General features: G+C 51.7%; 2 protein-coding genes across 3 annotated transcripts in view; both read right to left on the minus strand.

Moving 5' to 3' along the window:
• zftraf1 (zinc finger TRAF-type containing 1) overlaps positions 1-7,074 on the minus strand; it is a gene marked incomplete at its 3' end in the record, with an annotated part of 9,673 nt that extends 2,599 nt beyond the window's left edge. Inside the window, exons 1-4 of one of the 2 annotated variants that reach the window (XM_080526550.1) lie at positions 6,150-7,074; positions 5,190-5,284; positions 4,056-4,199; positions 1,802-2,013 (exon numbers count right to left, since the gene is read on the minus strand). In XM_080526550.1, coding sequence (XP_080382676.1) covers positions 1,802-2,013; positions 4,056-4,199; positions 5,190-5,284; positions 6,150-6,458 — 760 coding nt within the window. In that variant the 5' untranslated portion in view covers positions 6,459-7,074. Of the gene's footprint in view, positions 1-1,801; positions 2,014-4,055; positions 4,212-5,189; positions 5,285-6,149 lie in introns of both variants that reach the window. The other variant, XM_080526549.1, reaches the window with a different exon arrangement.
• dclk3 (doublecortin-like kinase 3) lies at positions 6,855-24,202 on the minus strand (the record flags this gene model as incomplete). Its single annotated transcript, XM_080527361.1, has 9 exons — positions 6,855-6,965; positions 9,812-10,599; positions 11,460-11,627; positions 12,417-12,549; positions 14,614-15,447; positions 15,673-15,900; positions 16,183-16,314; positions 22,504-22,634; positions 24,139-24,202. 9 exons carry the CDS (start codon positions 24,200-24,202, stop codon positions 6,855-6,857), a joined length of 2,589 nt encoding a protein of 862 aa, XP_080383487.1.
• Between the last annotated feature and the right edge of the window lie 798 nt (positions 24,203-25,000).

A 25,000-nucleotide genomic window follows, 5' to 3' on the forward strand; every position in this document is an offset into this window, starting at 1 on the left:
GCCCCCCCTCCTAAATTTCGTTGTATGGTACCTGTACTGTATTAATGACAATAAAGACCATTCATTCATAATACTGTTTTATACTCAATACAAAATAAAATAATATATTTAGATGTCTTTAAAAGGCCAAACTGATTGCATCACTTATTAAGCCACTATCACTATAACAATACAGAATAAAATATATACATGTCTTTAAAAGAACAAACTGATTACTTATTAAGCCACTATCACTTATATTCTCCTTCTTGGCACCACGTCCCATAAGGCTTCCCGTCACTACTCAGGGTTTTTCCTGGCTCAAAATGAGGCGGAGGTGGTACCAGTGGTGTTTGACATCGGGGGGGCCCATGAAGCAGGGCTGTCTGGGGGTCCTTAAACGAGCATCAAACACTTAATTTCTTGCATTCTGGTGAATTGATATGCATCAATTTATGGTGGAAATGTCATTATGTAAAGAAAAAACTATATTCAGGCACCAGATGACCATTCAAAATATAATGTAATATAATGCAATATAAGGCTCTCAGGCATTCTGTACTTATGTATTCTCCTTGAGCAGTCAACATCAACTATCAGCTGTTTCGCTAGCAAACACGAAAGCTAACTTATTTGTGAAACAGCGCCCCCGCCACCACGTCGGCGCAATGCCGCAATTGCAGTTAGAAATGAAGCTTGTAGAAAATACGACCGTCAGAGTTTTGTCGAGAGCTGGAGGCGGCTATGACGGAGGCGGCCGCCTCATAGTTCTCTATGCAGGAAAAACCCTGCTACTCTCCTCTATCCATGCCCAGCGCCATTTATTCCTTACTCCCCGTTCTAGTATAGCTGTGTCTTCGCCAGGTTTAAGAAACTTGGCTTCCATTTTAATAGACTCTTACTAAAGTTAGCGAGATAGCGGGCAGCTAAAAGCGAACGTCTCTACAAGCTAACATTACACTCATTCAAGCTTCTTAAGGCCCGCCCCACTACTCTGCCTCCGATTGGCTAGAAGTCGTTGGTTGGCTTGAGCAATGTGATACCATTGGTAGGCGGAACTGTCTCTTTGCTGAAGATGACTCTTTAAATTACGATGTAAAATAGCATGTGATTTTTTATTTATTTCTTGCTCAAAATTCCCCCGCGCCGGAAATCCGGCACAGTGCCGGAGAACTTTAAGCCCTGTGTGTGTGTGTGTAGGAGTGGGCGTACGCGACTGCATATGTGGAAAACTTAGTTCTAGGTGTGTGTGTGTGTGTGTGTGTGTGTGTGTGTGTGTGTGTGTGTGTGTGTGCGTGCGACTGCATATGTGGAAAGCTTAGTTCTAGGTGTGTGTGTGTGTGCGCGTGCGTGTGCGACTGCATATGTGGAAAACTTAGTTCTAGGTGTGTGTGTGTGTGTGTACCTGTGAAGCCTATCTTAGTTCTAGGTGTGTGTGTGTGTGTGTGTGTGTGTGTATGATTACCTGTGAAGCCTATCTTCTCGTAGCAGAGCAGAGTGTGTGTGTGTATGTGTGTGTGTGTACCTGTGAAGCCTATCTTCTCGTAGCAGAGCAGAGTGTGTGTGTGTGTCTGTGTGTATCTGTGAAGCCTATCTTCTCGTAGCAGAGTGTGTGTGTGTGTGTACCTGTGAAGCCTATCTTCTCGTAGCAGAGCAGAGTGTGTGTGTGTGTGTGTGTACCTGTGAAGCCTATCTTCCCGTAGCAGAGCAGTGTGTGTGTGTGTGTGTGTGTGTGTGTGTGTGAGTACCTGTGAAGCCGATCTTCTCGTAGCAGAGCAGTGTGTGTGTGTGTGTGTGTGTGTGTGTGTGTGTGTGTGTGTACCTGTGAAGCCGATCTTCTCGTAGCAGAGCAGACCAAAGATGCTGCTGTACAGCTGCACCTCCCGGCGGTGGTTCTGGTCCATCTCCCCCAGGATGCCCATCAGCTCCGTGCCGGTCTTGGTGGGGTGGCAGCACTCCCCCTCGTGGGCGGGTAGCTCGTGGAACGGGCCCTTCCACGGGCAGCCGATCCGCTTGTACTTGCACTGGGTCACCCTGGCAACGACACGGCAAGGGGCGGCGTTAACCGTTAACCGGTGCGGGTGTTTGCACAGACGCGATGGCCGGACGGACGACAGGAAGTAAAAACATGTTTCTTGAAATTTCAGTCAATTTATTAAAATAGAAAAACAGAAATACCCTGTATGTACATATGTATTCAGACCCTTTGCTATGACACTCTTAAAATGAGCTAACATCTTACAATCATTGGGTTAGAGACTTATTAGGCTGCCTTAAACTGGAGAAGCTTAAATTCAGCTCCCGAGGGAAACCTGAATGTTTCTATACGACCTGGCTTCCATTTTTGACTTACTTTGAACGTTTCACCCTGTAAAGCCTTTTTTTTCTTTTTCTTTTTTCCCCCATCCTCCAACTTCCCATTTCTGCCACCCTATACCTATAGTCATATGTCACTGGATGGCAGACAGCTCCCATCCTTTATTCAGCCAGTTTGAGCTCATTAGCTCTGGGAGGCGCTATAGGGTTCCCCTGGCAACAAGAAATATATTCAAGAGGTCCTTCATTAAGTGCCATTAGCATCCTTAATTCTGCAAAGTGACCAACAAGAGCTAACAAGCAAAAATGTCATGAACGAATCACTCAGTAAGTCCATCTTAATGCAAGGATAATAGTTCATGTAATTTTGGAATTAATATCTTTTTTGTTGTTTTTATTGGGTCTCTGATTTGCATAGGAGTCAGTTACACACTGGATCAGGTCATCATTAGGTTTCCTTTTAAGAGTGTCATAGCAAAGGGTCTGAATACTTATGTACTACATGAGTTATTTCTGTATTTCAATTCTAATAAATGTACTGAAATTTCAAAAACCATGCTTTCACTTTGTCATTCTGGGGTATTGTGTGTGGATTGATGGCAAATTATTTAATTTAATCCATTTTAAATTGAGTCTATAACTCAACAAAATGTGGAAAGGCTCTGTATGTCTGCATGTCTGTTTATAGGCTTCTGATGCCAGTGTGCTGAAGAAAAATGTCTGTTCTAATAACGTTTTCTTAATCTTAATCTTGTTATCCAATTTGCTAATCTGCTCCAATTCTAGTTTATTATTCATGCTCTTACTCTCAATTTAATCAAGCTGTGTTTGATCTGGGAAACATAACCTATGTCTGAATGTAAAACAGTTTATTCATAGACAGTTCTATGAATAAAGATGATTCTTGTAAATCATTCAAATGAAGTGGATTATCGTCTTCGTCCTCATCCTCGTCATCATCATCTTAGCTTTAGCTGGATCTGTCAGCAACACCTGCACCCGGGTCGTCTAATTGTCATGGCAACGCCAGCACAGGCACAGCTGGTTGCTAGCTGCGGTCAATGGTCACTATGGCAACAACCACATACTGTTTGGGTGGAGCGAGAATGAATGGAACTGGCCTTTAGCTCTCTTGGCATGCTAATGCTAACACACACACGCAAACGCACACGCACACACGCACACACACACACACACGTGACATCATTTTTCCAGAGACCTAAAGTTATCTAACACCCATCACAGAAGTGTGCTTCAGTGGTGGTGTGAATGGTTGGTTTATGTGGGCGGGTTGGAACATGCATGTAGGTGTGAGTGAGTGTGAGTGTGTGTGTGTGTGTGTGTGTGTGTGTGTGTGTGTGTGTGTGTGTGTAATGGGTTTGGTGCAGTGTCACACAGGGCTGTGTTCTGGGACACATGTGACCTGCTGCTGTGGAGAACAGCTGATCTAATTACAGACAGTCCTGGGGGGTATTCCATCAACGTCGCTAAAGGAAAATCCTGCCTTATTGATGGAATACCCGTTTCTGTGTGTGTGTGTGTGTGTGTGTGTGTGTGTATTTTAGAGTTGAGGTGTATGTATGTATGAATATGTATGTGTATACAGTACCTGTGTATACTATGTGTATAGCATATTTAAGTGTGTACCTGTACATGCATGTGTAGTGTGTGTGTGTATGTATACCTGTACCTGTGTGTATGTGTGTGTGTGTGTGTGTGTGTGTGTGCGTGTATACCTGTACCTGTGTGTGTGTGTATACCTGTCTTGGCACTCCTCTCTCTGGTGCCTCTCCAGGCTGGAGCGGGGGAACTGTTTCAGACAGTAGGTGCAGTCCGTGGGCAGCTCGCTGACCGCCTTCTCCACCGCCAGGTTCCGGCAGCACAGGCTCTTGCTGATCTCACACCTGCCGACAAGACTGAGATTAGAACGCCACAGGATCACTGTACGCTCTGCGCAGTGGTGGAACCACAACCACCGTTAAGAAACACCCAAAACGTGGCCTGGGGTGGTCTAGTGGTCTAGCACCGCGGTCTACAGTCCACACATATAATGCCCATGTCGGCATGGGTTCGTATCCGGCCCACGCCCTGCTGACATGCCCTCTCTCCCATCTTCTCCTTACTTTCCTGTCTGTCTTCACTGTATCTGTCCGATAAAATGAAAAATATGAGTGGGACTGCCCCACTCAGAAAGAATAACTTTCTGAACGCAAAGAAAAGAACGCAATAGGATCACTGTACACTCAGCGCAGCGGTGGAACCACAACCGCCGTTAAGAAACACCCAAAACGTCATACAACACAGTTTCAATATCACGATTCGATGCATCAATAAAGCACATTTGTACATTTGTTAGGAGAAGAACAACATGGACGTCACGGTCTCACAAAATAATGAAAATCTCAGTGTCATTTGCGCATGCTGCCTGTAACATGGATGTTGTTTTGTAATAATTTTTCAGTTGTTTACACTTCGAACTAGGGGTGGGACAAAATATTGATACGGCAATTACCGTATTGTATTGTTACCAGTTAACACAGATATCGTGATGTATCGTTGATGAATTGTCTTACAATGTATCGATTATCGCAGAATCGATGTACCGCGATACTATCGATACGGGGCAAAATATTGTACGGTTATCGATACGTGAGTTACCTTGCGATTCCCACCCCTACTTACAACTACATAAGCCACCAACCATGTGAGAGCGAATGTGACCAGTGTACTGTTATTCACAACGGTCATTCTATGTACCTGGTCCGCATACGACCGTGTCCATCTTCTGAGATCAGGTTATTAAGGTATGGGAGTAAAATACATGTAATAACAACTACACAACAATTACTTAATTAGTTCATCAATGAACAGGTAATAAAGGTGTTATAACAGACCTGCAGTTGGGACATGTAGCCTGTTCCTCCTTCAGACGAGAATCAGCCAGCAAGTGGATGAAACAGCCCGCGCACATCAGGTGACCATTGGTACACTGTGGGGGAGAGAGGGAGGCGTTTATAGTGTGTGTGTGTGTGAGTGGGGAGGAGGCGGGCAGGGGAGAGGGTGTGTGTGTATGCTGGGCTACAATTTAAGGTGATGTCATGTGAGTGGAGACAGGTCTTCTAGTGATCAGAAGATTCATTGAATGATGTATTCTCGTACTCTATAAGGTATAAAGGTGTAGGGGTGTGTGTGTGGGTGTGTAGGGCTGTGTGTATGTGTGTATGAAACAGAGAGGGGGTTGGGGGGGGGGTAATTGCATTTGGTTGGACTGGTTGATTTGTAAGCAAGTGCTCTGGTGGGGGCTGGGATGCTGCTGGTGATTATAAACACGCACACACACACACGCCCTTGTGACCTGGGTCCAGATCAGCTGAGCTGACTTGTCTGGGCTTGCCCCTGGGGGTAGTTGGTCTGATGTGCTGCGTCGAGTCGTTGTGAATGAGCGTACATTTTCAAAAAATATATATAGCCTACAAGGACACGCTAATGCTTGTATGCCCAGGTATTGGGAAGTATTTTTGATCAGACCATTATTGCTGCGTCTTGCTCAAGCTTCGTGAACAAGCTCAATGTAGCAGCTATGAGCTAGCCGCCGCTAGCCTGCACACACACACACACACACACACACACCACCTGCCGTTATTGTGATATATTCTAATCTAATTCAGTGGACAGGTGTTGTAGGGGGCGACTATATCCTGCCTCGATAACACCTAGACTACAGCTGGGTTACCCAACTAGGTCACAGGCTAGTTAATCATCATTTTAAAGCTGTCTGGTTACATTAACGCATACGGTGGTTTATGAGGTTTATGGGACCGTCCCTCAGGTGTGTTCCGTGTGACCGTGTTTACCTGATAGACGGAGTGTTTAGGCAGATCTAGGCACACGGTGCAGCACAGCACGGAGTACAGCCTTTCCTCCAGCTTCCCTGCCTCTCCCTCCAGCAGCAGTCTCACCCGCTTCTTGGGCGGCTCGTCTGGGTCTGACTCGGGCCCGGGCCCCTCTCCTCCTCTCCGAACCCCGACCTCCTCCTGCATCGCTGCACCCCCCGCCACAGCCTCCAGCGCTGCCCCGACCGCCCCGACCCCCAGCCCGGCTGAGGAGGAGCCAGGAGCGGCTGCGACGCCCACCACATCCCCCCTCTCTTCCAGTGAAGACATGGAGGCTGGTGATGATTGTCTGGCTTTAGCCGAGATGTACCTGACGGGACCAGGCTGAGGCCCAGATGTACCTGACGGGACCAGGCCTTTGGGCCAGCTGGCTAGCAGGGATGCTGTCAGGTTGGGGATGCAAAACAATTCAACAAGCTCGCAATTATTTCGCAATATGTTGGAACAGAATGACCGAACGAACCGTCTCCGTTTAAAACAAAACGGTTGTGTGAAGTCTCCCCAAAATGCTATTCAACCCTCTGAATAAATACGACTTTCTTTTTGACGTACATTTAGCTATATAGATGTAGCTACTAGCTAGCTAACAGGCTATAGCTACCTAGCTTTCCTCCCCCTGAACAAAACAACCCTGGCGGCTCAGATGTTGTTGTAACGTCGGGGCCGTTATCCGCCGTTACCCGCCGTGACAGCGCAGACGCCGCCGCTCACCACCGGCTCGGTTCGGTCGCTCGGTTCGCGTCTCTCCCCCGGTACCAGCTGACCGTCCACGGAAACCTACGGGACGTGTCCGTCTAGAGAGCAGCTGAGAGATGTACGGACACTTCGCGAGGACTCGTCTCTTTGACTACACAGCCATCTTTGTTTTTCTCTCCCGTCCTCCTCTCTCCCCGACCCGACTTCAGTCCTGTTACAGTTCTGTTCTGCTACTTCCAATCAATCTCGGTATTACTCAGCCTGGATCTGCGACAGGGCGAATCCCGAACTCTGTTAGTTGTCAAACTGTCAATATGTTGCCACCAATTCGAATGGCTTCTTTGCCAGCCCTTCTGGTCTGTCACGGATTGGCTGTCAGTGGAATGTTTTGTTGGATCAGATGACTTGGGGTATTTAAAGAGCAATGCGTGGCGCATGCGTAGTGGAGTTCTGCGGGTCAGTGTTGCAGGACTTGAAAGGTGACCAAAACTCGATATACGAAGAAAGGCGTCACCTGTCTACCTGTACGTTTGTGTGTGTGTGTGTGTGTGTGTGTGTGTGTGTGTGTGTGTGTGTGTGTGTGTGTGTGTGTGTGTGTGTGTGTGTGTGAGAGTGTGTGAGATCTGTACACTCTTGTCAACCCAAAACAGTTGATGCTTTTATAACTGTACCTTGGACCTACCTTGGACAGGCATTGAACACACAAACATTCTTATGTGTATTTAAAAAAAAATAAAGTCGTGAAATAAGCGGTTGACTACCTTGTGAGCAGAGACAAACAGCTGTGTCTGTGTGTTGACATACAGTTGTGTATGGGGAAAGTGTGTTGCGTCATTCTGTGATGATTAGTGTGTGTGTGACAGTGACAGTGATTATAGTGTGTGTGAATAAAGTGTGTGACGTGTGTGTGTGTGTGTGTGTGTGAATAGAGTAATTCAGTTTAACTTGACTGAACTGACAGCATTCATTACCTTAATGAAACTGCATATATCTTGCATGACAGCTTACAGCTGTGTGTGTGTGTGTGTGTGTGTGTGTGTGTGTGTGTGTTGGGTTTGGCAGCTGTCAGTCAAAACAGACAGGTTGAACCAGTGAGAGAAGGCCCCAGGACAGAAGGGAGGGGCTGGCAGGAGGAACAGTGTTTGAGAGGGGGGGTCGAGACTGGTTGAGTGTGTGTGTGTGTGGGTTTGTTTGATGTTGGGATTAAAGCTATGTGTTTGTTCAATATGGGGGTAGGAGTTAATGCTCTGTGTGTGTGTGTGTGTGTGTGTGTGTGTTTGATATCGGGGTGGGGGTTAAAAATGTGTGTGTGTGTGTGTGTGTGTGTGTGTGTGTGTGTGTCAAGGGGAGGTGGGGCAGGATGTCATGGTGTCAGCTGTCTGTGGTCATGGGGACAGGAGCTAGCACCACCTCTCTCATTGGATGGAAAGACACTCCTTATATGGTCATAGTGGAATTGCCAGAGACGAATACCTCACACACACACACACACACACACACTGCTAATTGTATTCTGTCCTATTTGTCACTTACAGTATGTCCTGTGCTATTGTCACTTTTTATCTTGAATAATGCCTATAGCCTTATTGTCTGTGCTGCAATGTCAGAAACTGATACCTAATAATTTTACTCTCTTACACTTAATGTGACGCAACAATAAAACCTGAAACTGAAACACACACACATGCACAAATTGACAAAGTTTGACCAAGTCTAACCTAGTAGTTATTTACACCACAACTTACACTGTCCATGGTTTCATATTCTACTGACACTAGTGGGCTTTTATGGTGAAATAATTGCCACATATTGCTCCGGTTGTTTTGACAGTACATTTGAATAACTTCCACATTCAACATGATCAAAGACGTATGTTCCTGAAACGCACTTCGCCACGACAACGCTGGGTTTCACAATATCACCACGGTATTGCAACTCACATACAAAGTGTTTATTAAGAGTGCAGTGCAACAGGAAAGCTTGTACACACTACACACACTGCCAGGATAAAAGTGTGCCTAAACATAAACATACCTATTATAACATGGGATGAGTGATATTACATAATCTATTCTATACATATCTAATCTATTACATAACTAAATACTACAAACTAAATGCTGGACAGGCCTGATATGTCTACTAATGGAGTGCAGCATTATGGGGTAGTCACCCAGACACAGACTGAGAAGGCTGCTCCTAGACTAAATCACAATTTCAACAGAAAATCTCCATTGAAGACGATTTACTTTAAGTCTGGTTTAATCTGTGTCCGGCTACAAGGCAGATTAACCCTAACCCTAACCACCCTTCTCACTACAACCCACAGGCTGATGTTTTGACAACGTTAAAAATGCAGAGATCTGACAATGATCTCCGGTTTCTTTTCAGACCCTCAGCATGGCATAAAATACTGGAATACTGATTTTTGTAATAAATCTGCATATAGCTACACTACATGTTTCCCTGGCGCAGATTAAGGCTAATCCTAGATCGAACTCGATCGATTTATATTATCTCCAGGACTAGTTTTATTCTGAAAACCAGGTCCCCCACCCCCCCTTGTGTTCACTTGCATAAGTGATCCCTGCCTTCTCATTGATGTCACAACAAGAGAAGTCTTTGGAAGAAACACACCTTCAGATGCTGCGACCCTGAAGCCTCTTATCATCCACAACCGGTTGATCAAGGAGGAGATAAATTCATCATCAGAGCCAGTCAGTTTATCAGTGGATCAGAACCATTTCAGTCAACCTTGACGCAATCAATCAGTCAGTCAGAAGGCCTGAGGGTTGGTTTGGGGAGGGGGGGGGGTTGGTTGGGCTATGTTGATGGTTGAGCTGGCTGGGTTGGTTGGGGTATGTTGATGGGGGGGGGGGGGTGGGTTGAGTTGGGGTGTGACTGGCTGGGGGGGGGGGGGGCGTTACTGAAGGCTGGATGGTGGGGTTGGGGGAGATGCTGCTCTGGTCTCGGAGGGGTACCGTTGGAGGGGTGGTTGGGTTGGTTTGTGGGGGGGTGGGGGTAGTTAGGTTGCTGTTGGGGAGGGGTACCGTTGGAGGGGTGGTTGGGTTGGTTTGTGGGGGGGTGGGGGTGGTTGGGTTGCTGTTGGGGAGAGGTCCCGTTGGAGGGGTGGTTGGGTTGATTTGTGGGGGGGTGGTTGGGTTGCTGTTGGGGAGGGGTCCCGTTGGAGGGGTGGTTGGGTTCGGGTTGGGGAGGTGTACTGACATACGCCTGGACGGTTGGGTTGGGGGTGGGGGGGTCTCGGATAGGGCCTGGTGGAGGGGGGGGCACTCCAGGGGGGTGGAGGGGGGGCTGGTCTGGCTGGGGGATGCTGCCCCAGGAGGTTGACTGTCGGGGGTGGGGTGGGACGGCCGGGGGGGGGTCGCTGGGGGGGTCGAGGGTTCATCGGGGTTGCTGATGATGGTTGGGGGTTGTTGGTGTTGGTCCAGACTGGTCTGTGCTGGTCTGTACTGGTTTGGTCTGTTCTCTTCTGGTCTTCGCTGGTCTGTACTGGCCTCTGCTGCCCCGAGCCTGTCTCTGCTGGTCTGAGCTGGTTTGTGCTGGTCAGGGCTGGCCAGGGGTGTGTGTGAGAGAGCCCCCTGGTGGGCACTGAGGGTAGCTGTGTTCTGGACCCAGGGGTGCCGCAGGGTCTGGGCTGCTGTCAGTCTCTCGGCCGGGTCTACTTGTAACAGAGCTCTGACCAGGCCTCGCGCTCCTACACACACACACACACACACACACACACGCACACACACGCACACACACGCACACACACACACGCACGCACACGCACACACACACAGGTAAACACATGCACGCACACACGCACGCACACGCACACACACACACACGTACACACACACACACACACACACAAAATCAGTTAACCCTCACCTGCTGTAATTGATGAATACAGACTCACCGTATATATGTGTGGTGGCCTGGGAAAACCCTTCACATGGTGGCATTTTGACATTTTCATTTTTTAATATTTCCATAAATTAGAAGTTCTCAGCTATTCATAACTGGTTGAATGACTGAGATAGCCCTTTATTTTAAAAAGTTATGAGCATTTTAATGTATCATGTCAAAAAAAGTTAAAGGTAAGAAATGCTGCCCCCATGCTGCCCCCGACCCCTTTCTCCTCCGGGTCAGGGGAGGAGCCTATGCAGATCGGCCGGTCTCGTTTGTCTGCTTGTGATGCGGTGTTAGTCTGCTCGCCTCGTCGGTATAAAACAAGTACTTTCTCTTTTGTTTTCTTAAAATGTTTATTCACCATAATGTAGTATGGAGTTCAAAGTACTAGAATACCACATAATATCAAAATCGCCAAAATCGCGATTTCCGTCTATTTTTGCTCTTTGCCACAAACAAACGCCAGCGACATCCGACGGGTTTTCCCAGGCCACCACACATATAGTCATAGGGTAGTAGAAGTGTGTGCGTGCGTGAGCGTGCGTGAGCGTGCGTGAGCGTGCGTGAGCGTGCGTGAGCGTAGGTATATGCGCGTGTGAGTGTGTGTGAGTGTGTGAGTGAGTGTGTGTGTGTGTGTGTGTGTGTGTGTGTGTGTCTCACCCTCTGAGACGGGGTCCCAGTAAGGAGACAGGAAGTGGATTTCTCCCTGCCTGATCAGCTGGAACAGTTCTTCCTGGTCTCTGTCCTGACTGCGGAAGGGAGGGAAGCCGCAGAGAAGGATGTAGAGGATCACACCTAGAGCCCACACGTCTACTGGCAGACCATAACCTGGAGAGAGGGATGGAGGGAGAGGGGGAGAGGGTGGAAGGGATGGAGGGAGGGAGGGAGATAAAGAGAGGAGTTATACAGTATCACACCTAGAGCCCAACACGACTACTGGTAGACCATAACCTGGAGAGAGGGATGGAGGGAGAGAGGGAGGGAGGGAGGGGGGGAGAGAGGGTGGAAGGGATGGAGGGAGGGAGGGAGATAAAGAGAGGAGTTATACAGGATCACACTTAGAGCCCACACACGTACTGGTAGACCATAACCTGGAGAGAGGGATGGAGGGAGAGGGGGAGGGAGGGGGGGGGGAGAGAGGGTGGAAGGGATGGAGGGAGGGAGGGAGATAAAGAGAGGAGTTATACAGGATCACACTTAGAGCCCACACACGTACTGGTAGACCATAACCTGGAGAGAGGGATGGAGGGAGAGAGGGAGGGGGGGAGAGAGGGTGGAAGGGATGGAGGGAGGGAGGGAGATAAAGACAGGAGTAATACAGGATCACACTTAGAGCCCACACACGTACTGGTAGACCATAACCCGGACTGTCATAGAGTCATAGAGATAAAGTGAGAGGGATAGAGAGAGAGAGAGGGACAGAGAGAGAGTGATAGAGAGAGAGAGTGATAGAGAGAGTGTGATAGAGAGAGAGAGAGAGAGAAAGAGTGATAGAGAGAAAGAGTGATAGAGAGAGAGAGAGTAATAGAGAGAGAGTGAGAGAGAGAGAAAGAGTGATAGAGAGAGTGATAGAGAGAGAGAAAGAGTGATAGAGAGAGAGAGAGAGAGAGTGATCACCTGTTTCTGAGAGGATCTCGGGGGCTACGTAGGTGGGGGTCCCACAGACGGTGAAGACGGGCTCCGTCACGACCATGGCCAGGCCGAAGTCCCCCAGCTTCAACCTCCTGCTGCCATCAGCCCTACGCTCCACCTGAGAGAGGGGGGGGGGGTGGGGGGAGAGACAGTGAAGGTGAGAGAGCATCACCAAACACTTCATTAGGAACACCTGTACAGTCCAAGCTGGTGGAGGTGGTGTGATGGTGTGTGGAATGTTTTCTTTGGGCACACTTTGGGCCCGTTAAAACCAATCGATCATCGCTTGAAAGCCACAGACTATTTGAGTATTGTTGCTGACCATGTGCCTCCCTTCATAGACACAATGTACCCATCTTCTAATGGCTACTTCCAGCATGATAATGCACCTGGTCACAAAGCAAAAGTTGTCTCAAACTGGTTTCATGAACCAGTGGCGGCTGGCCGATAGAGGGCGCTGGGGCGCCGCCCCCACCTTCACTTCCTAGTTGCGATTTGTAAAAGTTTTTTTAAATAAACATTGTTTATTCACAAAATGCGGCTGATATTCTGTCGGCGCCTATCAGCATTCATTAAAAATCCTCCAATACAATAAACATTTTATCTGTGTGTGTGTAAAATTCACTGTTAAAATACATAGGGGAGGAGTCGGGACGCCGGTCAATGCATGTCTATGGCACTGCAAATACTTTTCGCTTACACGTGAGCTGTAGCAGCGCTCCAATTGGCTGTCTCTATTTCTTGGCCGGGGCGCAAAAATGTGCGTTCTGAATATCTGCCTGGTTGTATTGCAGACAATGCATTGGTCCATCGAGCTTGAAACACGAGCGCGCCTCCGCGGTTTGCGCATGCGCGCCGACCGACTTCTTGGATGTCCGCAGCTGGACCGCAGCTAGTTGTTTACAATGTAAGGATCATATCCGGATGGAGGGGGAGGGATCTCCGCCATAGCCAATTGATCATCCAGATGGAGGAAGGGGAGGCAACTCCCCATAGCCAATTGTAGACCTCATTACTGTTACGTGACTTTGGCGGCTCACTTTAGTTTGAAAGTGAAACAATGGAGGCGGCTGCATGTCCTACTGGGAGAAGTGCTTCTGAACTAAAAGACAATTCGGTTGTCTCGCTTAAAGAAAACCCGTTTTCAAGGCGTTCAATTCAACAACAGAAACGGATTAAAGAGCTTGGACCGGAACGACCCGATTTGCAAATAAATCAACAAACAAGAGATCGGGGACGAGTTTACAACCGGGAGTTCACTGCCACGGTTTATGAGAAACGGAGTTGGCTAACTGGATGTGGTGTAAGTAATGCCTTTAGCTACTAGCTAATGTTACACAAGCAATGTAGCTCACCACAGTTTGTATGTCTTGTCTTCTGGTGTTAGTAATAATATCAAAAAATAATCTATTGCCTCTAAAATCACCACGAACAGAACGGCGGAGGTACGGGTAAACGTGCGCGTGCACGCGAAAAAAAATCGTGCACGCGAAAAAAAATTCATGAACATGACAATGAATTCAGTGTTCTTCAGTGGCCTTCCCAGTCACCGGATCTGAATCCAATACGGTAGATTCACAGCTTGAAAGTGCACCTGAAAAATCAGCAGAAGTTGCGTAACACAGTCATGTCATCGTGGACCAGAATCTCAAAGGAATGTTTCCAACATCTTGTGGAATATTGTGGAAAATATCCACGAAGAATTGAGGCTGTTTTGAGAGCAAAGTATTACATATATTAGTGTTCCTAATAGTGCTCTGTGAGTGTATATTGACTTATTCACCCGTTGTACACACAAACACACACACGCACGCGTACACACACACACACACACACACACACACACACACATATTACATGTTTACATTTTTGGCACTTAGCAGACGCCTTTAACCAAAGCGACTTACAACAAATACATTTGACTAACAAGTAAGTGAATCATCTACCCATCAGTCATCAAAGATAATCTATGCTCAGGCCAGGGGCCATTAGCAGTCGTCGCGCTAGAAGAAGGAAGATTACTTTATTTTCTTTTTTATGACACAGGGGAAACAGTACTGGGGGTAGTAGATGTCTTAGGAGGGACAGTTAAGGTTTAACAGACACACACACACACACACACACACACACACATCTACACACACGCACACACACACGCACACACACACGCACACACACTCACCAGCAGGTTCTCTGGTTTGACGTCTCGGTGTACGATGCTCTTGTTGTGGATGTATCTGAGCGCCTCGCTCACGTCCGACACCATCAGCCCGGCCTCCGCTTCCGGAAACTTCCCCCGCTCCGCCACCGCCTCGAACAGGTCGCCCCCGGCGACCATCTCCATGACCAGGTAGGAGTGTGTGTGCGTGTGGTGGTGTGTGAACAGCCGCACCACGCGGGGGTGGGACAGGCTTCCCAGGAGGCTCAGCTCGTTCTGCATCATGTGCTCTCGCCCAATCAGCTTCGAGAGCTCCACGATCTTCACGGCGAAGGTCTCTCCGTCGTCACGGCGCCTGCACTCGCGCACGACCGCAAAGTTGCCGTCCCCGACCACGCGCCCGATGTCGTAGCGACGTTCCACGTCGGCCAGGGTGACGTCGCTCCCGTCGGACGGAAGGTCAAAGGCGACGGACGGCTCTGCGACTTCCTGTTTAGACTCCGCCCCCTGGCGCTTGTCTGAGGAGGAGGAGTGTTCTGATAGGCTGAGGCTCTTCTCCTCGACCCTGCTGATTGGTCTAGGCCAGTGAGGGGCAGGAAAAATGTCAGGGGTCCTCACTTCCTGTTCTTTCGGTGCGTTTCCTGTCTGCTTCCTGGTCAGGGGAGGAAGTGGAGCCCTCCCTCCTCTCTGATTGGTTCGCTCGGAGACTTTACGTCCGGCCCCTCCCCCCCCTCTGCAGTTCCTGCAGGGTGTGCCCGTCTCCTCTCGTAGCCCCTCCTCCTCCTCCTGTGTGAGTGGACCAATCGCCGAGGGACGTTTCTCTCTGGCCACGCCCCCCCCACCTCTCTCGCGGACCCTCTGGAGGTGGTTGGGGGGGTGCGTGGGTTGCCTGGTGCGGTGTGTGTTGGTGTAAACCGAAGGCCTGTGTGTGTCCGTGCCGTGGTGCGTGTGCCTGTGTGTGTCCGTGTTGTTGTTGTTGTTGTGATGTGTTGCGTGTGTGTGTCTGTGGTGTGTGTGATGGTGCGAGTGCGCGTCCGTGTCGCGATGTGTGTCGTGGTGTGTGTGAGAGTGTGTGCGTGGCGCGTCGGCTGTCTCCTCCGGGCCCTCGCTGTATCCGCTGTCGGCCTTGGCCGCCTTATCCAGCAAGGGGCGGAGCCTCCTCTCCCAGGCCCGGAGCGCGTCGGCACGGTAACGGGAGTGCTCCGGGAACAGCTCCTCCAGAGCCTCCTCCACGCTCTGCAGCTGCGGGCGCGCCTTCCCCAACGCCAGGAATGCCACCTCGCCACGGAAGAAGTCACATACACCCCTCACCTGGGACAGAGAGGGAGGGAGGGAGAGAGAGAGGGAGGGAGGGAGGGAGGGAGGGAGGGAGGGAGAGAGAGAGGGAGGGAGGGAGGGAGGGAGGGAGGGATGAGGCAGAGAACACTACCGGAGAGAACTCTATGGGTGTGTCTACGGGGTGGTCTTTGGTCATTCGGAAATTCAGAGCACTGCACACGTTTGTGCGTGTGTGTGTGTGTGTCTCCTTACCTCTCGTGTGCATGTGTGTGTGTGTGTGTGTGTGTGTGTGTGTGTGTGTGCGTGTCTCCTCACCTCTCGTGCGTGGGGTGTGTAGAGGCGTGTGACTCTGGCCCGGTGCCAGCGTGGGAACCCCAGCGCCTCGGACACGTCCAATAGCAGCTGCTCGAAGGAGACCACGCCCCTGCGGTTCAGCAGCACGGTCACCTAGCAACATAGAGAGACGGAGGGACGTGGTTAACCATAGAACTAGAGTTAGTAGAGTAACCAACCATAGAACTAGAGTTATTAGAGTAACCATAGAACTAATTAATAATAATTAATTAGAACTAGAGTTAGTAGTCTACTAACTCTAGTTCTATGGCTACTCTACTAACTGTAGTTCTATGGTCACTCTACTAACTCTAGTTATATGGTTACTCTACGAACTCTAGTTCTATGGTTACTCTACTAACTCTAGTTCTATGGTTGGTTACTCTACTAACTCTAGTTCTATGGTTACTCTACGAACTCTAGTTCTATGGTTGGTTACTCTATTAACTCTAGTTCTATGGTTACTCTATTAACTCTAGTTCTATGGTTGGTTACTCTATTAACTCTAGTTCTATGGTTACTGTTACGGCTGGGCCTTCACACACGCCCTCCCCCGCCCCCACAGCTCGAGCACCCGCCCCCACAGCTCGAGCACAGCGTGCTCTCCGCCGCAGCTGAGGCTTGTCCCCCTAATTAGATCTTCAGCCAAACCTGCACACCTGTCTCCACTCCCAATCAACCCTCTGTCTACATCTACCCTGGATTTCTACTCACTCATCGTCAGTTCTTCCCTAAGAATGGCCTGGCAAGTATTATCTGATTCCAGTCGTGTACTTTGCTCGTGATACTATTTTTGCAATTTGTATTCTTCCCGTATACAAATCCCCTTGTGCCTTTTTATTGTGCACTTACCCTTGTCCTAGCCTACCATTGAGACTTACCCTCTTTCTCTGTTCCTCCACAGCCCACGCCAACCGCTACCGCCAGCCCGTCAGGTTGAACCCCCCGGACTCTTCCCTCCAGTTTTTTCCCCTCCCCTACACTGTAAATAAATACCCTACGGGGCTTCACCTTATTCTGCCTCCATTGTCGTGTCCTTGAGCCCCCTCGCCCCCGTGTCATAACAGAAGAACTGACCATGCAATTGGGCTCAGACGACACAAAGGACCGGGCACCATCTCCCACCCCTGGATCCGGACCGACGGCTATCCAAATCCTCGCTGAACACACTCACCTCCTCCAGGCAGCCGCTACAGCGTGCCAGGCCCTGAACACTCGCATTACAGCCCAGGAGGCTAACCAGGAGCACCGCGCCACCCAGATGCAGCACCTCATCACCACGACCCAAGCGCTTACGGCACAGGTGGCCGCGCTCGCAGCCTCTGCCACCCCCCCTGCTCTCCCCGTCCCTGCCCAGCTACCGGCACCACCTACTGGACAGCCGCGGGAGCCCCACCTAGCCAGCCCCCGCCCCTTCGACGGAGCCTTCGCCCAGTTCCGAGGCTTCATCCTCCAGTGTGAGTTGGTGTTCTCGCATCAGCCAAGCCAGTTCTGGTCGCCGGCAGCCCAGGTGGCGTTCATCACCAACCTCACCACCGGCGACGCCCTGAATTGGGTCCAGGCCACCCTCTGCGCCCGCCCTGACCTGTTCGGTGACTACGCTACCTTCCTCACTGAGTTCAAGAGGGTTTTCGACCACCCCACTGCAGGACAGGAGGTCGGGGCGCGACTGATGTCACTCCACCAGGGAGACCGGACCGCGGCGGCCTACTCTACCGAGTTTCGCACCCTGGCAGCCGGAAGCGGATGGAATGACAGGGCACTGCGATCTGCTTTCCGCCAGGGGCTGAGTGAGGTCATCAAGGACGAGCTCGTCCGGGACAGACCCGCCACCCTGGACGAACTAGTGGCCCTAGCCATCGACGTTGACGAGCGCTCCCGGGAGCGTCGCAGAGAGAGAGGGCACCACCAGACCAGCTCGCCACGCCCCCAGGACCCCATCGTCACAGACCACCCCTCCTCGGCACGGGAGTCGACCTACACCCCATCCACTGGCGAGGAGCCGATGCAACTTGGTCGAGCCCGCCTCACCACGGCGGAGAAGGAGAGGAGAAGGGCCCAGGGCCTGTGCCTCTACTGTGGAGAGAAGGGACACCTCCGTGACACCTGCCCGTCCCTATCAAAAGGGTAGGCTCACCCGAAGGGGGAATCCGGGTGAGCCGTGTCTCTCAATCCCCACCTACCACCAGCCCAGCCAGGTTCTCTGTCACCCTCTCCTGGCAGGGGCAGAACCTCACGGTCGAGGCCATCATCGACTCAGGAGCAGACGAAAACTTCATGGACGCCCAGCTGGCCCGCTCAGCTGCCATTCCCCTCGTTGCCCTCGAGACCCCCCTCTCCGTCTCAGGCCTAGACGGACACAGCCTGGGGCCTCTCACCCACCGCTCTACACCCCTCTCCTTGACCGTCTCCGGGAACCATGTGGAGGAGATTCGGTTCTACATCCTCAAAACCCCCCAGTCCCCGCTCATCCTGGGACGACCGTGGCTCGAGCTCCACATTCCCCATGTCAGCTATGGTGAGGGACGTATCCTGAGCTGGAGTACCGCATGTTACGCCCGGTGCCTCCGTGCCGCCCATACCCCCTCATCGCCTCTGCGACCGCCTCCGGCTTCCCCTGACCTCTCCTCCATCCCAGAGGTCTACCACGACCTCGGAGAGGCCTTCAGCAAGGAGCGTGCTCGCACCCTGCCCCCTCACCGGCCCTACGACTGTGCCGTCGAGCTCCGCCCTGGCAACAAACTTCCAGTCAGTCGCCTCTACAACCTTGCCCCCCCGGAGAAGGCAGCCATGGACACCTACATCTCCGACTGTCTGGCTGAGGGGCTCATCCGTCCATCACACTCCCCGGTGGCAGCGGGGTTTTTCTTTGTTAAGAAGAAGGATGGAACCCTCAGGCCATGCATTGACTACCGTGAGCTCAATGCCATCACCGTCCGGAACACCTATCCTCTCCCCCTCATGAGCTCCAACTTTGAGCCCCTCCTTGGGGCCACCATCTTCACGAAGCTGGACCTCCGGAACGCCTACCATCTGGTCCGGATTCGTGAGGGCGACGAGTGGAAGACGGCGTTCAAGACCCCCCGTGGCCACTATGAGTACCTCGTCATGCCCTTCGGTCTCACTAACGCCCCCTCTGTCTTTCAGGCCCTCATGAACGACGTCCTCAGGGACATGCTGGACATCTTTGTCGTCCTCTACTTAGATGACATCTTAGTATTCTCCAGGAACCCTGAGGAGCACATCCAACATGTCCGCCTAGTCCTCCAGCGCCTACTGGAGAATCGCCTTTTTATTAAGGCTGAGAAATGCTCTTTCCACACTCACTCTGTGGAGTTCCTGGGTCTCATCGTGGAGGGTGGGTTGACTCGCCCTGACCCCAAGAAGACTCAGGCCGTCGTCGAGTGGGGCCAACCTACCACCCGGAAACAGCTGCAGTCCTTCCTCGGCTTTGCCAACTTTTACCGGCGATTCATCCGGGACTTCAGCCGGGTAGCCGCCCCCCTCACTGCCCTCACCTCCCCCCTGCGCCAGTTCACATGGACACCTGCAGCCAGCGCTGCCTTCAGTGAACTGAAGAGGCTTTTCACCTCGGCGCCGGTCCTGATAAACCCAGACCCCTCTAGGCCCTTCATTGTGGAGGTGGACGCCTCAGACACAGGCGTCGGTGGCGTGCTCTCTCAACAGTCGGAGGACCAGACCGTGCACCCCTGCGCCTTCTACTCCCGCCGTTATACCTCCGCCGAGGCCAACTATGACATCGGGAACCGCGAGCTGCTGGCGGTGGTGGAGGCGTTCCACGAGTGGCGGCACTGGCTGGAGGGCGCAGAGCACCCCTTCACCGTCTGGTCGGACCATAAGAACCTGACCTACATCAAGTCGGCCAGGCGGCTGAACTCCCGTCAGGCACGCTGGGCCCTGTTCCTCGGGCGGTTCAACTTCCTCCTCACGTTCCGTCCGGGCTCCCTGAACGCCAAGGCGGACTCCCTTTCTCGACTCCATGCTGCAGAGGAGGAACCCACCACTCCTGACACCATCGTTCCATCCTCCCGGGTCGTTGGAGTGGTCACCCTGGAGATCGAGGCGGTGGTCAGGGCTGCACAGCGCACCCAGCCAGATCCCCGACCGGGGTCCCCCGGCCGTCTCTTCGTCCCGGACGCCGTCAGGACCAAGGTGATGCAGTGGGGCCACGCCAGCCGCTTCGCCTGCCATCCTGGGGCCCTACGTACACTGTCCTTCCTGCGCCGGCGGTTCTGGTGGTCCACCATGGCCGCGAACGTCAGGGAGTTCGTCTCGGCCTGCCCTACCTGCGCTCGCAGCAAGGCCTCCCACCGGCCGCCTTCAGGACTGCTGCGGCCTCTACCCGTGCCCGGTCGACCGTGGTCCCACCTCGCCATGGACTTCGTGACCGGCCTTCCCCCGTCTCTAGGCAACACGGTCATCCTTACCATTGTGGACCGCTTCTCCAAGTCCGTGCGGTTGGTAGCTCTGGCAAAGCTACCGACCTCGGCGGAGACGGCGAAGCTACTCACCACCCACGTCTTCCGCCTTTACGGGCTTCCCCAGGATGTGGTTTCCGACCGTGGTCCCCAGTTCACGTCCAAGGTGTGGCAGGCCTTCTGTTCTGGGATTGGGGCCACGACCAGCCTCTCCTCCGGCTACCATCCCCAGACCAATGGGCAGGCGGAGAGAGCCAACCAGAGCCTGGAGTCGGCACTCCGCTGCATGTCCTCCCTCCATCCATCCTCCTGGAGCAAGGACCTACCCTGGGTGGAGTACTCTCTAAACGCCATGGTAAATGAAGCCACCGGCCGGTCCCCCTTCGAGTGCTCCTTGGGGTACCAGCCACCCCTGCTTTCTACCCAGGAGGGCGAAGCGTCGGTACCATCGGTCCAGGCACACCTCCTTCGCTGTCGTCGGGTCTGGACCTCCGTACGCTCGGCCTTGCTTCGGGCCACCGCCCGAACCACCCGAAGCGCCAACCGTCGTCGCACTCCAGCTCCTGTGTACCAGGTGGGCCAGAGGGTCTGGCTCTCCACGGCGGATCTCCCCCTCAATGTCCCCTCCCGGAAGTTGGCGTCGAGATACATCGGCCCCTACGCCATCGACCGGGTCATTAACCCCGCTGCCATCCGACTGGTCCTCCCTCACTCCCTCCGTCGGATCCACCCGGTGTTCCACGTCTCCCGGGTTAAGCCCCATGTCGCCAGCGACCTGATGCCACCAGCCCCTGCACCGCCCCCTCCTCAGTTGGTGGATGGCCACCCCCAGTGGGCGGTAAGGAAACTCCTTAGGGTTCGTCGCTGTGGCCGGGGTTTCCAGTACCTGGTGGACTGGGAAGGATATGGCCCAGAGGAACGGAGCTGGATTCCCCGGTCCCAGATCATGTCCCCAGCCCTCCTCAGGGACTTCTATCGGGCCCACCCGGATGCTCCGGGCCGGTCGCCAGGAGGCTCCCCCTCGGGGGGGGGGTCCTGTTACGGCTGGGCCTTCACACACGCCCTCCCCCGCCCCCACAGCTCGAGCACAGCGTGCTCTCCGCCGCAGCTGAGGCTTGTCCCCCTAATTAGATCTTCAGCCAAACCTGCACACCTGTCTCCACTCCCAATCAACCCTCTGTCTACATCTACCCTGGATTTCTACTCACTCATCGTCAGTTCTTCCCTAAGAATGGCCTGGCAAGTATTATCTGATTCCAGTCGTGTACTTTGCTCGTGATACTATTTTTGCAATTTGTATTCTTCCCGTATACAAATCCCCTTGTGCCTTTTTATTGTGCACTTACCCTTGTCCTAGCCTACCATTGAGACTTACCCTCTTTCTCTGTTCCTCCACAGCCCACGCCAACCACTACCGCCAGCCCGTCAGGTTGAACCCCCCGGACTCTTCCCTCCAGTTTTTTCCCCTCCCCTACACTGTAAATAAATACCCTACGGGGCTTCACCTTATTCTGCCTCCATTGTCGTGTCCTTGAGCCCCCTCGCCCCCGTGTCATAACAGTTACTCTACTAACTCTAGTTCTATGGTTACTCTACTAACTCTAGTTCTATACTTGTTATTTGTTTCTTGTTTTTATTTTCACTTGTTCACCTATTTCTTTTAACCTGCTATTACTTTTGCTCTTTAATTATGTTTTTATAGCCTATGTAAAGCACTCTGTGACTGCTGCTCTGTGATAGGTACTTTACTTACTTACTTGCTTTATTTTGTATTATTATATACTTATATACTTAATAATAAGTATAATTCTATACTAAAGACACATACACACACACACCCCGTATAACCCCTCCCACACTATACCTTCCTGAGGGCCATCTGACCACACGGTCGGACCACGGTGACCAGACGCGGTCGCTCAGCGCTTTGCTCGGCGTGGCGCGACTGGAAAAACGGGAGAGGAGGGGGCCCCCCCTGGGTCCTAGAGCCTACCCCTGCATGGTGGGGGTGGGGGAGGGGGGGCCATGGCGCGGGGACACCCCCCATACGCTTGGAGAGGGAGGGGGGGGGATCTGGGGAAGCCGTGTGTGGGGGGGGGGGGGGTAGGGTTAACGGGGGAGGGGGTGAAAAGGTGTAAAGGGAATGGTTGAGAGGGGGGAGGAGTGAGAGGAGAGGGGGAGATTGATGGGGAGGAGGGAAAGGGATTAAACACATTAGTAAACAAGTATATACTAACGTATTTGTTTCAAACGTTCCGTGGTCAGTGGTCTGTGTCTGTACCGGAGTAGGTCAGTTGTTCTTAAGGCATTTTCTTAGATGACCAGAGGTAACGTAACTCACAGGTAATGTGACACTTGTTTTTCATTGTGTGTGTGTGTGTGTGTGTGTGTGTGTGCGTGCGTGCGTGTGTGTGTGTTTGTGTCTTGAGGAAGCATTAATAATTCAGGGGCGCAGGGTGCTCAAAGAATCTCAAATGGCAGCTGCTCTCTGAGGGATGGAAAAGACTCAAATCTGATCAGCCGGATTTGTTTACACACACACACACACACACACACACACAAACACACACACACACACACACACACACACACAAACTCGCGCACACGCGCACGCACACTCACACACACACAAACATACACACACAAACACACACACACACACACACACACTCACGCACACACACACACACACGCACACACACACACACACACACACACACACACACACACACACGCACACACACATTATTCACAAAAGGTTGTCCTCGTTCTGGTTGAGTTGAAGTTGCATGATTAATGAAGCATCAGAGACAGGGTCAAAGATGAGGATGTTTCACTTTCACACACACGCTCACACACACTCACACACACACACACACACACACACACACACGCGCGCGCACACGACTGGTTGATCACACAGATAAACCTGACCCTTGTGTCTCTGGGGTCTGAACAACAGAAAGGAACAGAAGAACAAGACCCTGGCCCCTGGCCTCCTTTAACAAGACAGCAGACACCCTCCCCCTGGGAGTGAAGAATTCACACTGTCCCTATCCCAGACTACAAAACACAGGCTTTTCTCTCAGATAAGAACCCCGTGTCCCATAAACATCTCATAAAACGCGCCTGCTGTCGGTCGCACAATGAGGACCAGGTGGGAGCGCCGGAGCGCTAAAGTTTACGCACAGAAACCATCACAACGGACCTCCGAATAAAGTGTTTCAAAACACCGTGTTCGTGCTCTTGTGTTCTTCGTGGTATCAGATACGGTTTATAATTAGCAAACGATGAGAACGCGAATGTTTAATTATCTTGCGTTCATGGGAAAGCCTACTGTTTTCTCTTAGGGCTAGTCTATGTGTTATTGTTGTCCGTGTTGGATGTTTAAAAAATACATTAATACATAATAATCCCACATTGACAACTTCACGCTAATTTGCGTCTAGCATTTGCAGAAAAACGAACTCTTTAACGATGTTGATGACAGTGGACTCACCTGCCGCCCGCCACCGCGCACCTGCCGCGTCGCATCCCTGCCGCGCTCTCCACGCGGGCGTCATACCTTCTGATCGGAATCACGAGGAACCTTTCTGCCACTTTCCGTTGGCCACTTTACCGAAAGTTACGTGCTTAGTAGTCATAACGTCTGCTGTTTCGGTTGGCCTGTTGTTGTTGTTAGAGCGGTAGCGTTGGCTGGTTACGGGAGGCGCGGTGAGCGGCTGACACGGGACACCGAGGAGTCTGCTACGGGTGGGAGGAGGAGTCGAGCCGTGCAACACAAACTCACTCGCGAAAGTTATAGGTTTGGCTAATCGTGGGACAACCGAAACCGCTGTGTCCGATGCCACCTTATGTAAGAGCCACTCTCTACGAAACGGGCTGGCATCTTCACCCGGTGACTCGTCGGGATGACGGAGACAGATTTCATCACATTGGCACCGCTGTGGGCGCCAGAGGCCCCAAGCACACACCCTCTCCCTCCTCCACACCCTCACCCTCTCCCTCTCCCTCACCCTCTCCCTCTCCCTCTCCCACACCCTCACCCTCTCCCTCTCCCACACCCTCTCCAGTCAGCGTAGCCTATCTCTCGTCGTCATACTATTTTGGGGACCTACATAATACTAATTACACATGGTTGTATTATAGTGTAAATTGACATTATTTGTGTTACTAGGCAGAATGGAAAGGACTCGTCTTAAGTCTTCTCTGCTGCGCATGATGGGTTAAACGGACAGTTGTAGTCAGATCTATCTACGTTTACATTTTTGACATAGCATCCAAACTCCACTTACAACAAATAGCCTACATTTGTCTAGTGAATCATCTATACATCAGTCATCATAGGACAATCTCCTAGG

The sequence above is a fragment of the Nansenia antarctica genome (genome assembly GCF_963989245.1).
Source record: "Nansenia antarctica genome assembly, chromosome: 3".
In the NCBI taxonomy this organism is placed as follows: domain Eukaryota; kingdom Metazoa; phylum Chordata; class Actinopteri; order Argentiniformes; family Microstomatidae; genus Nansenia; species Nansenia antarctica.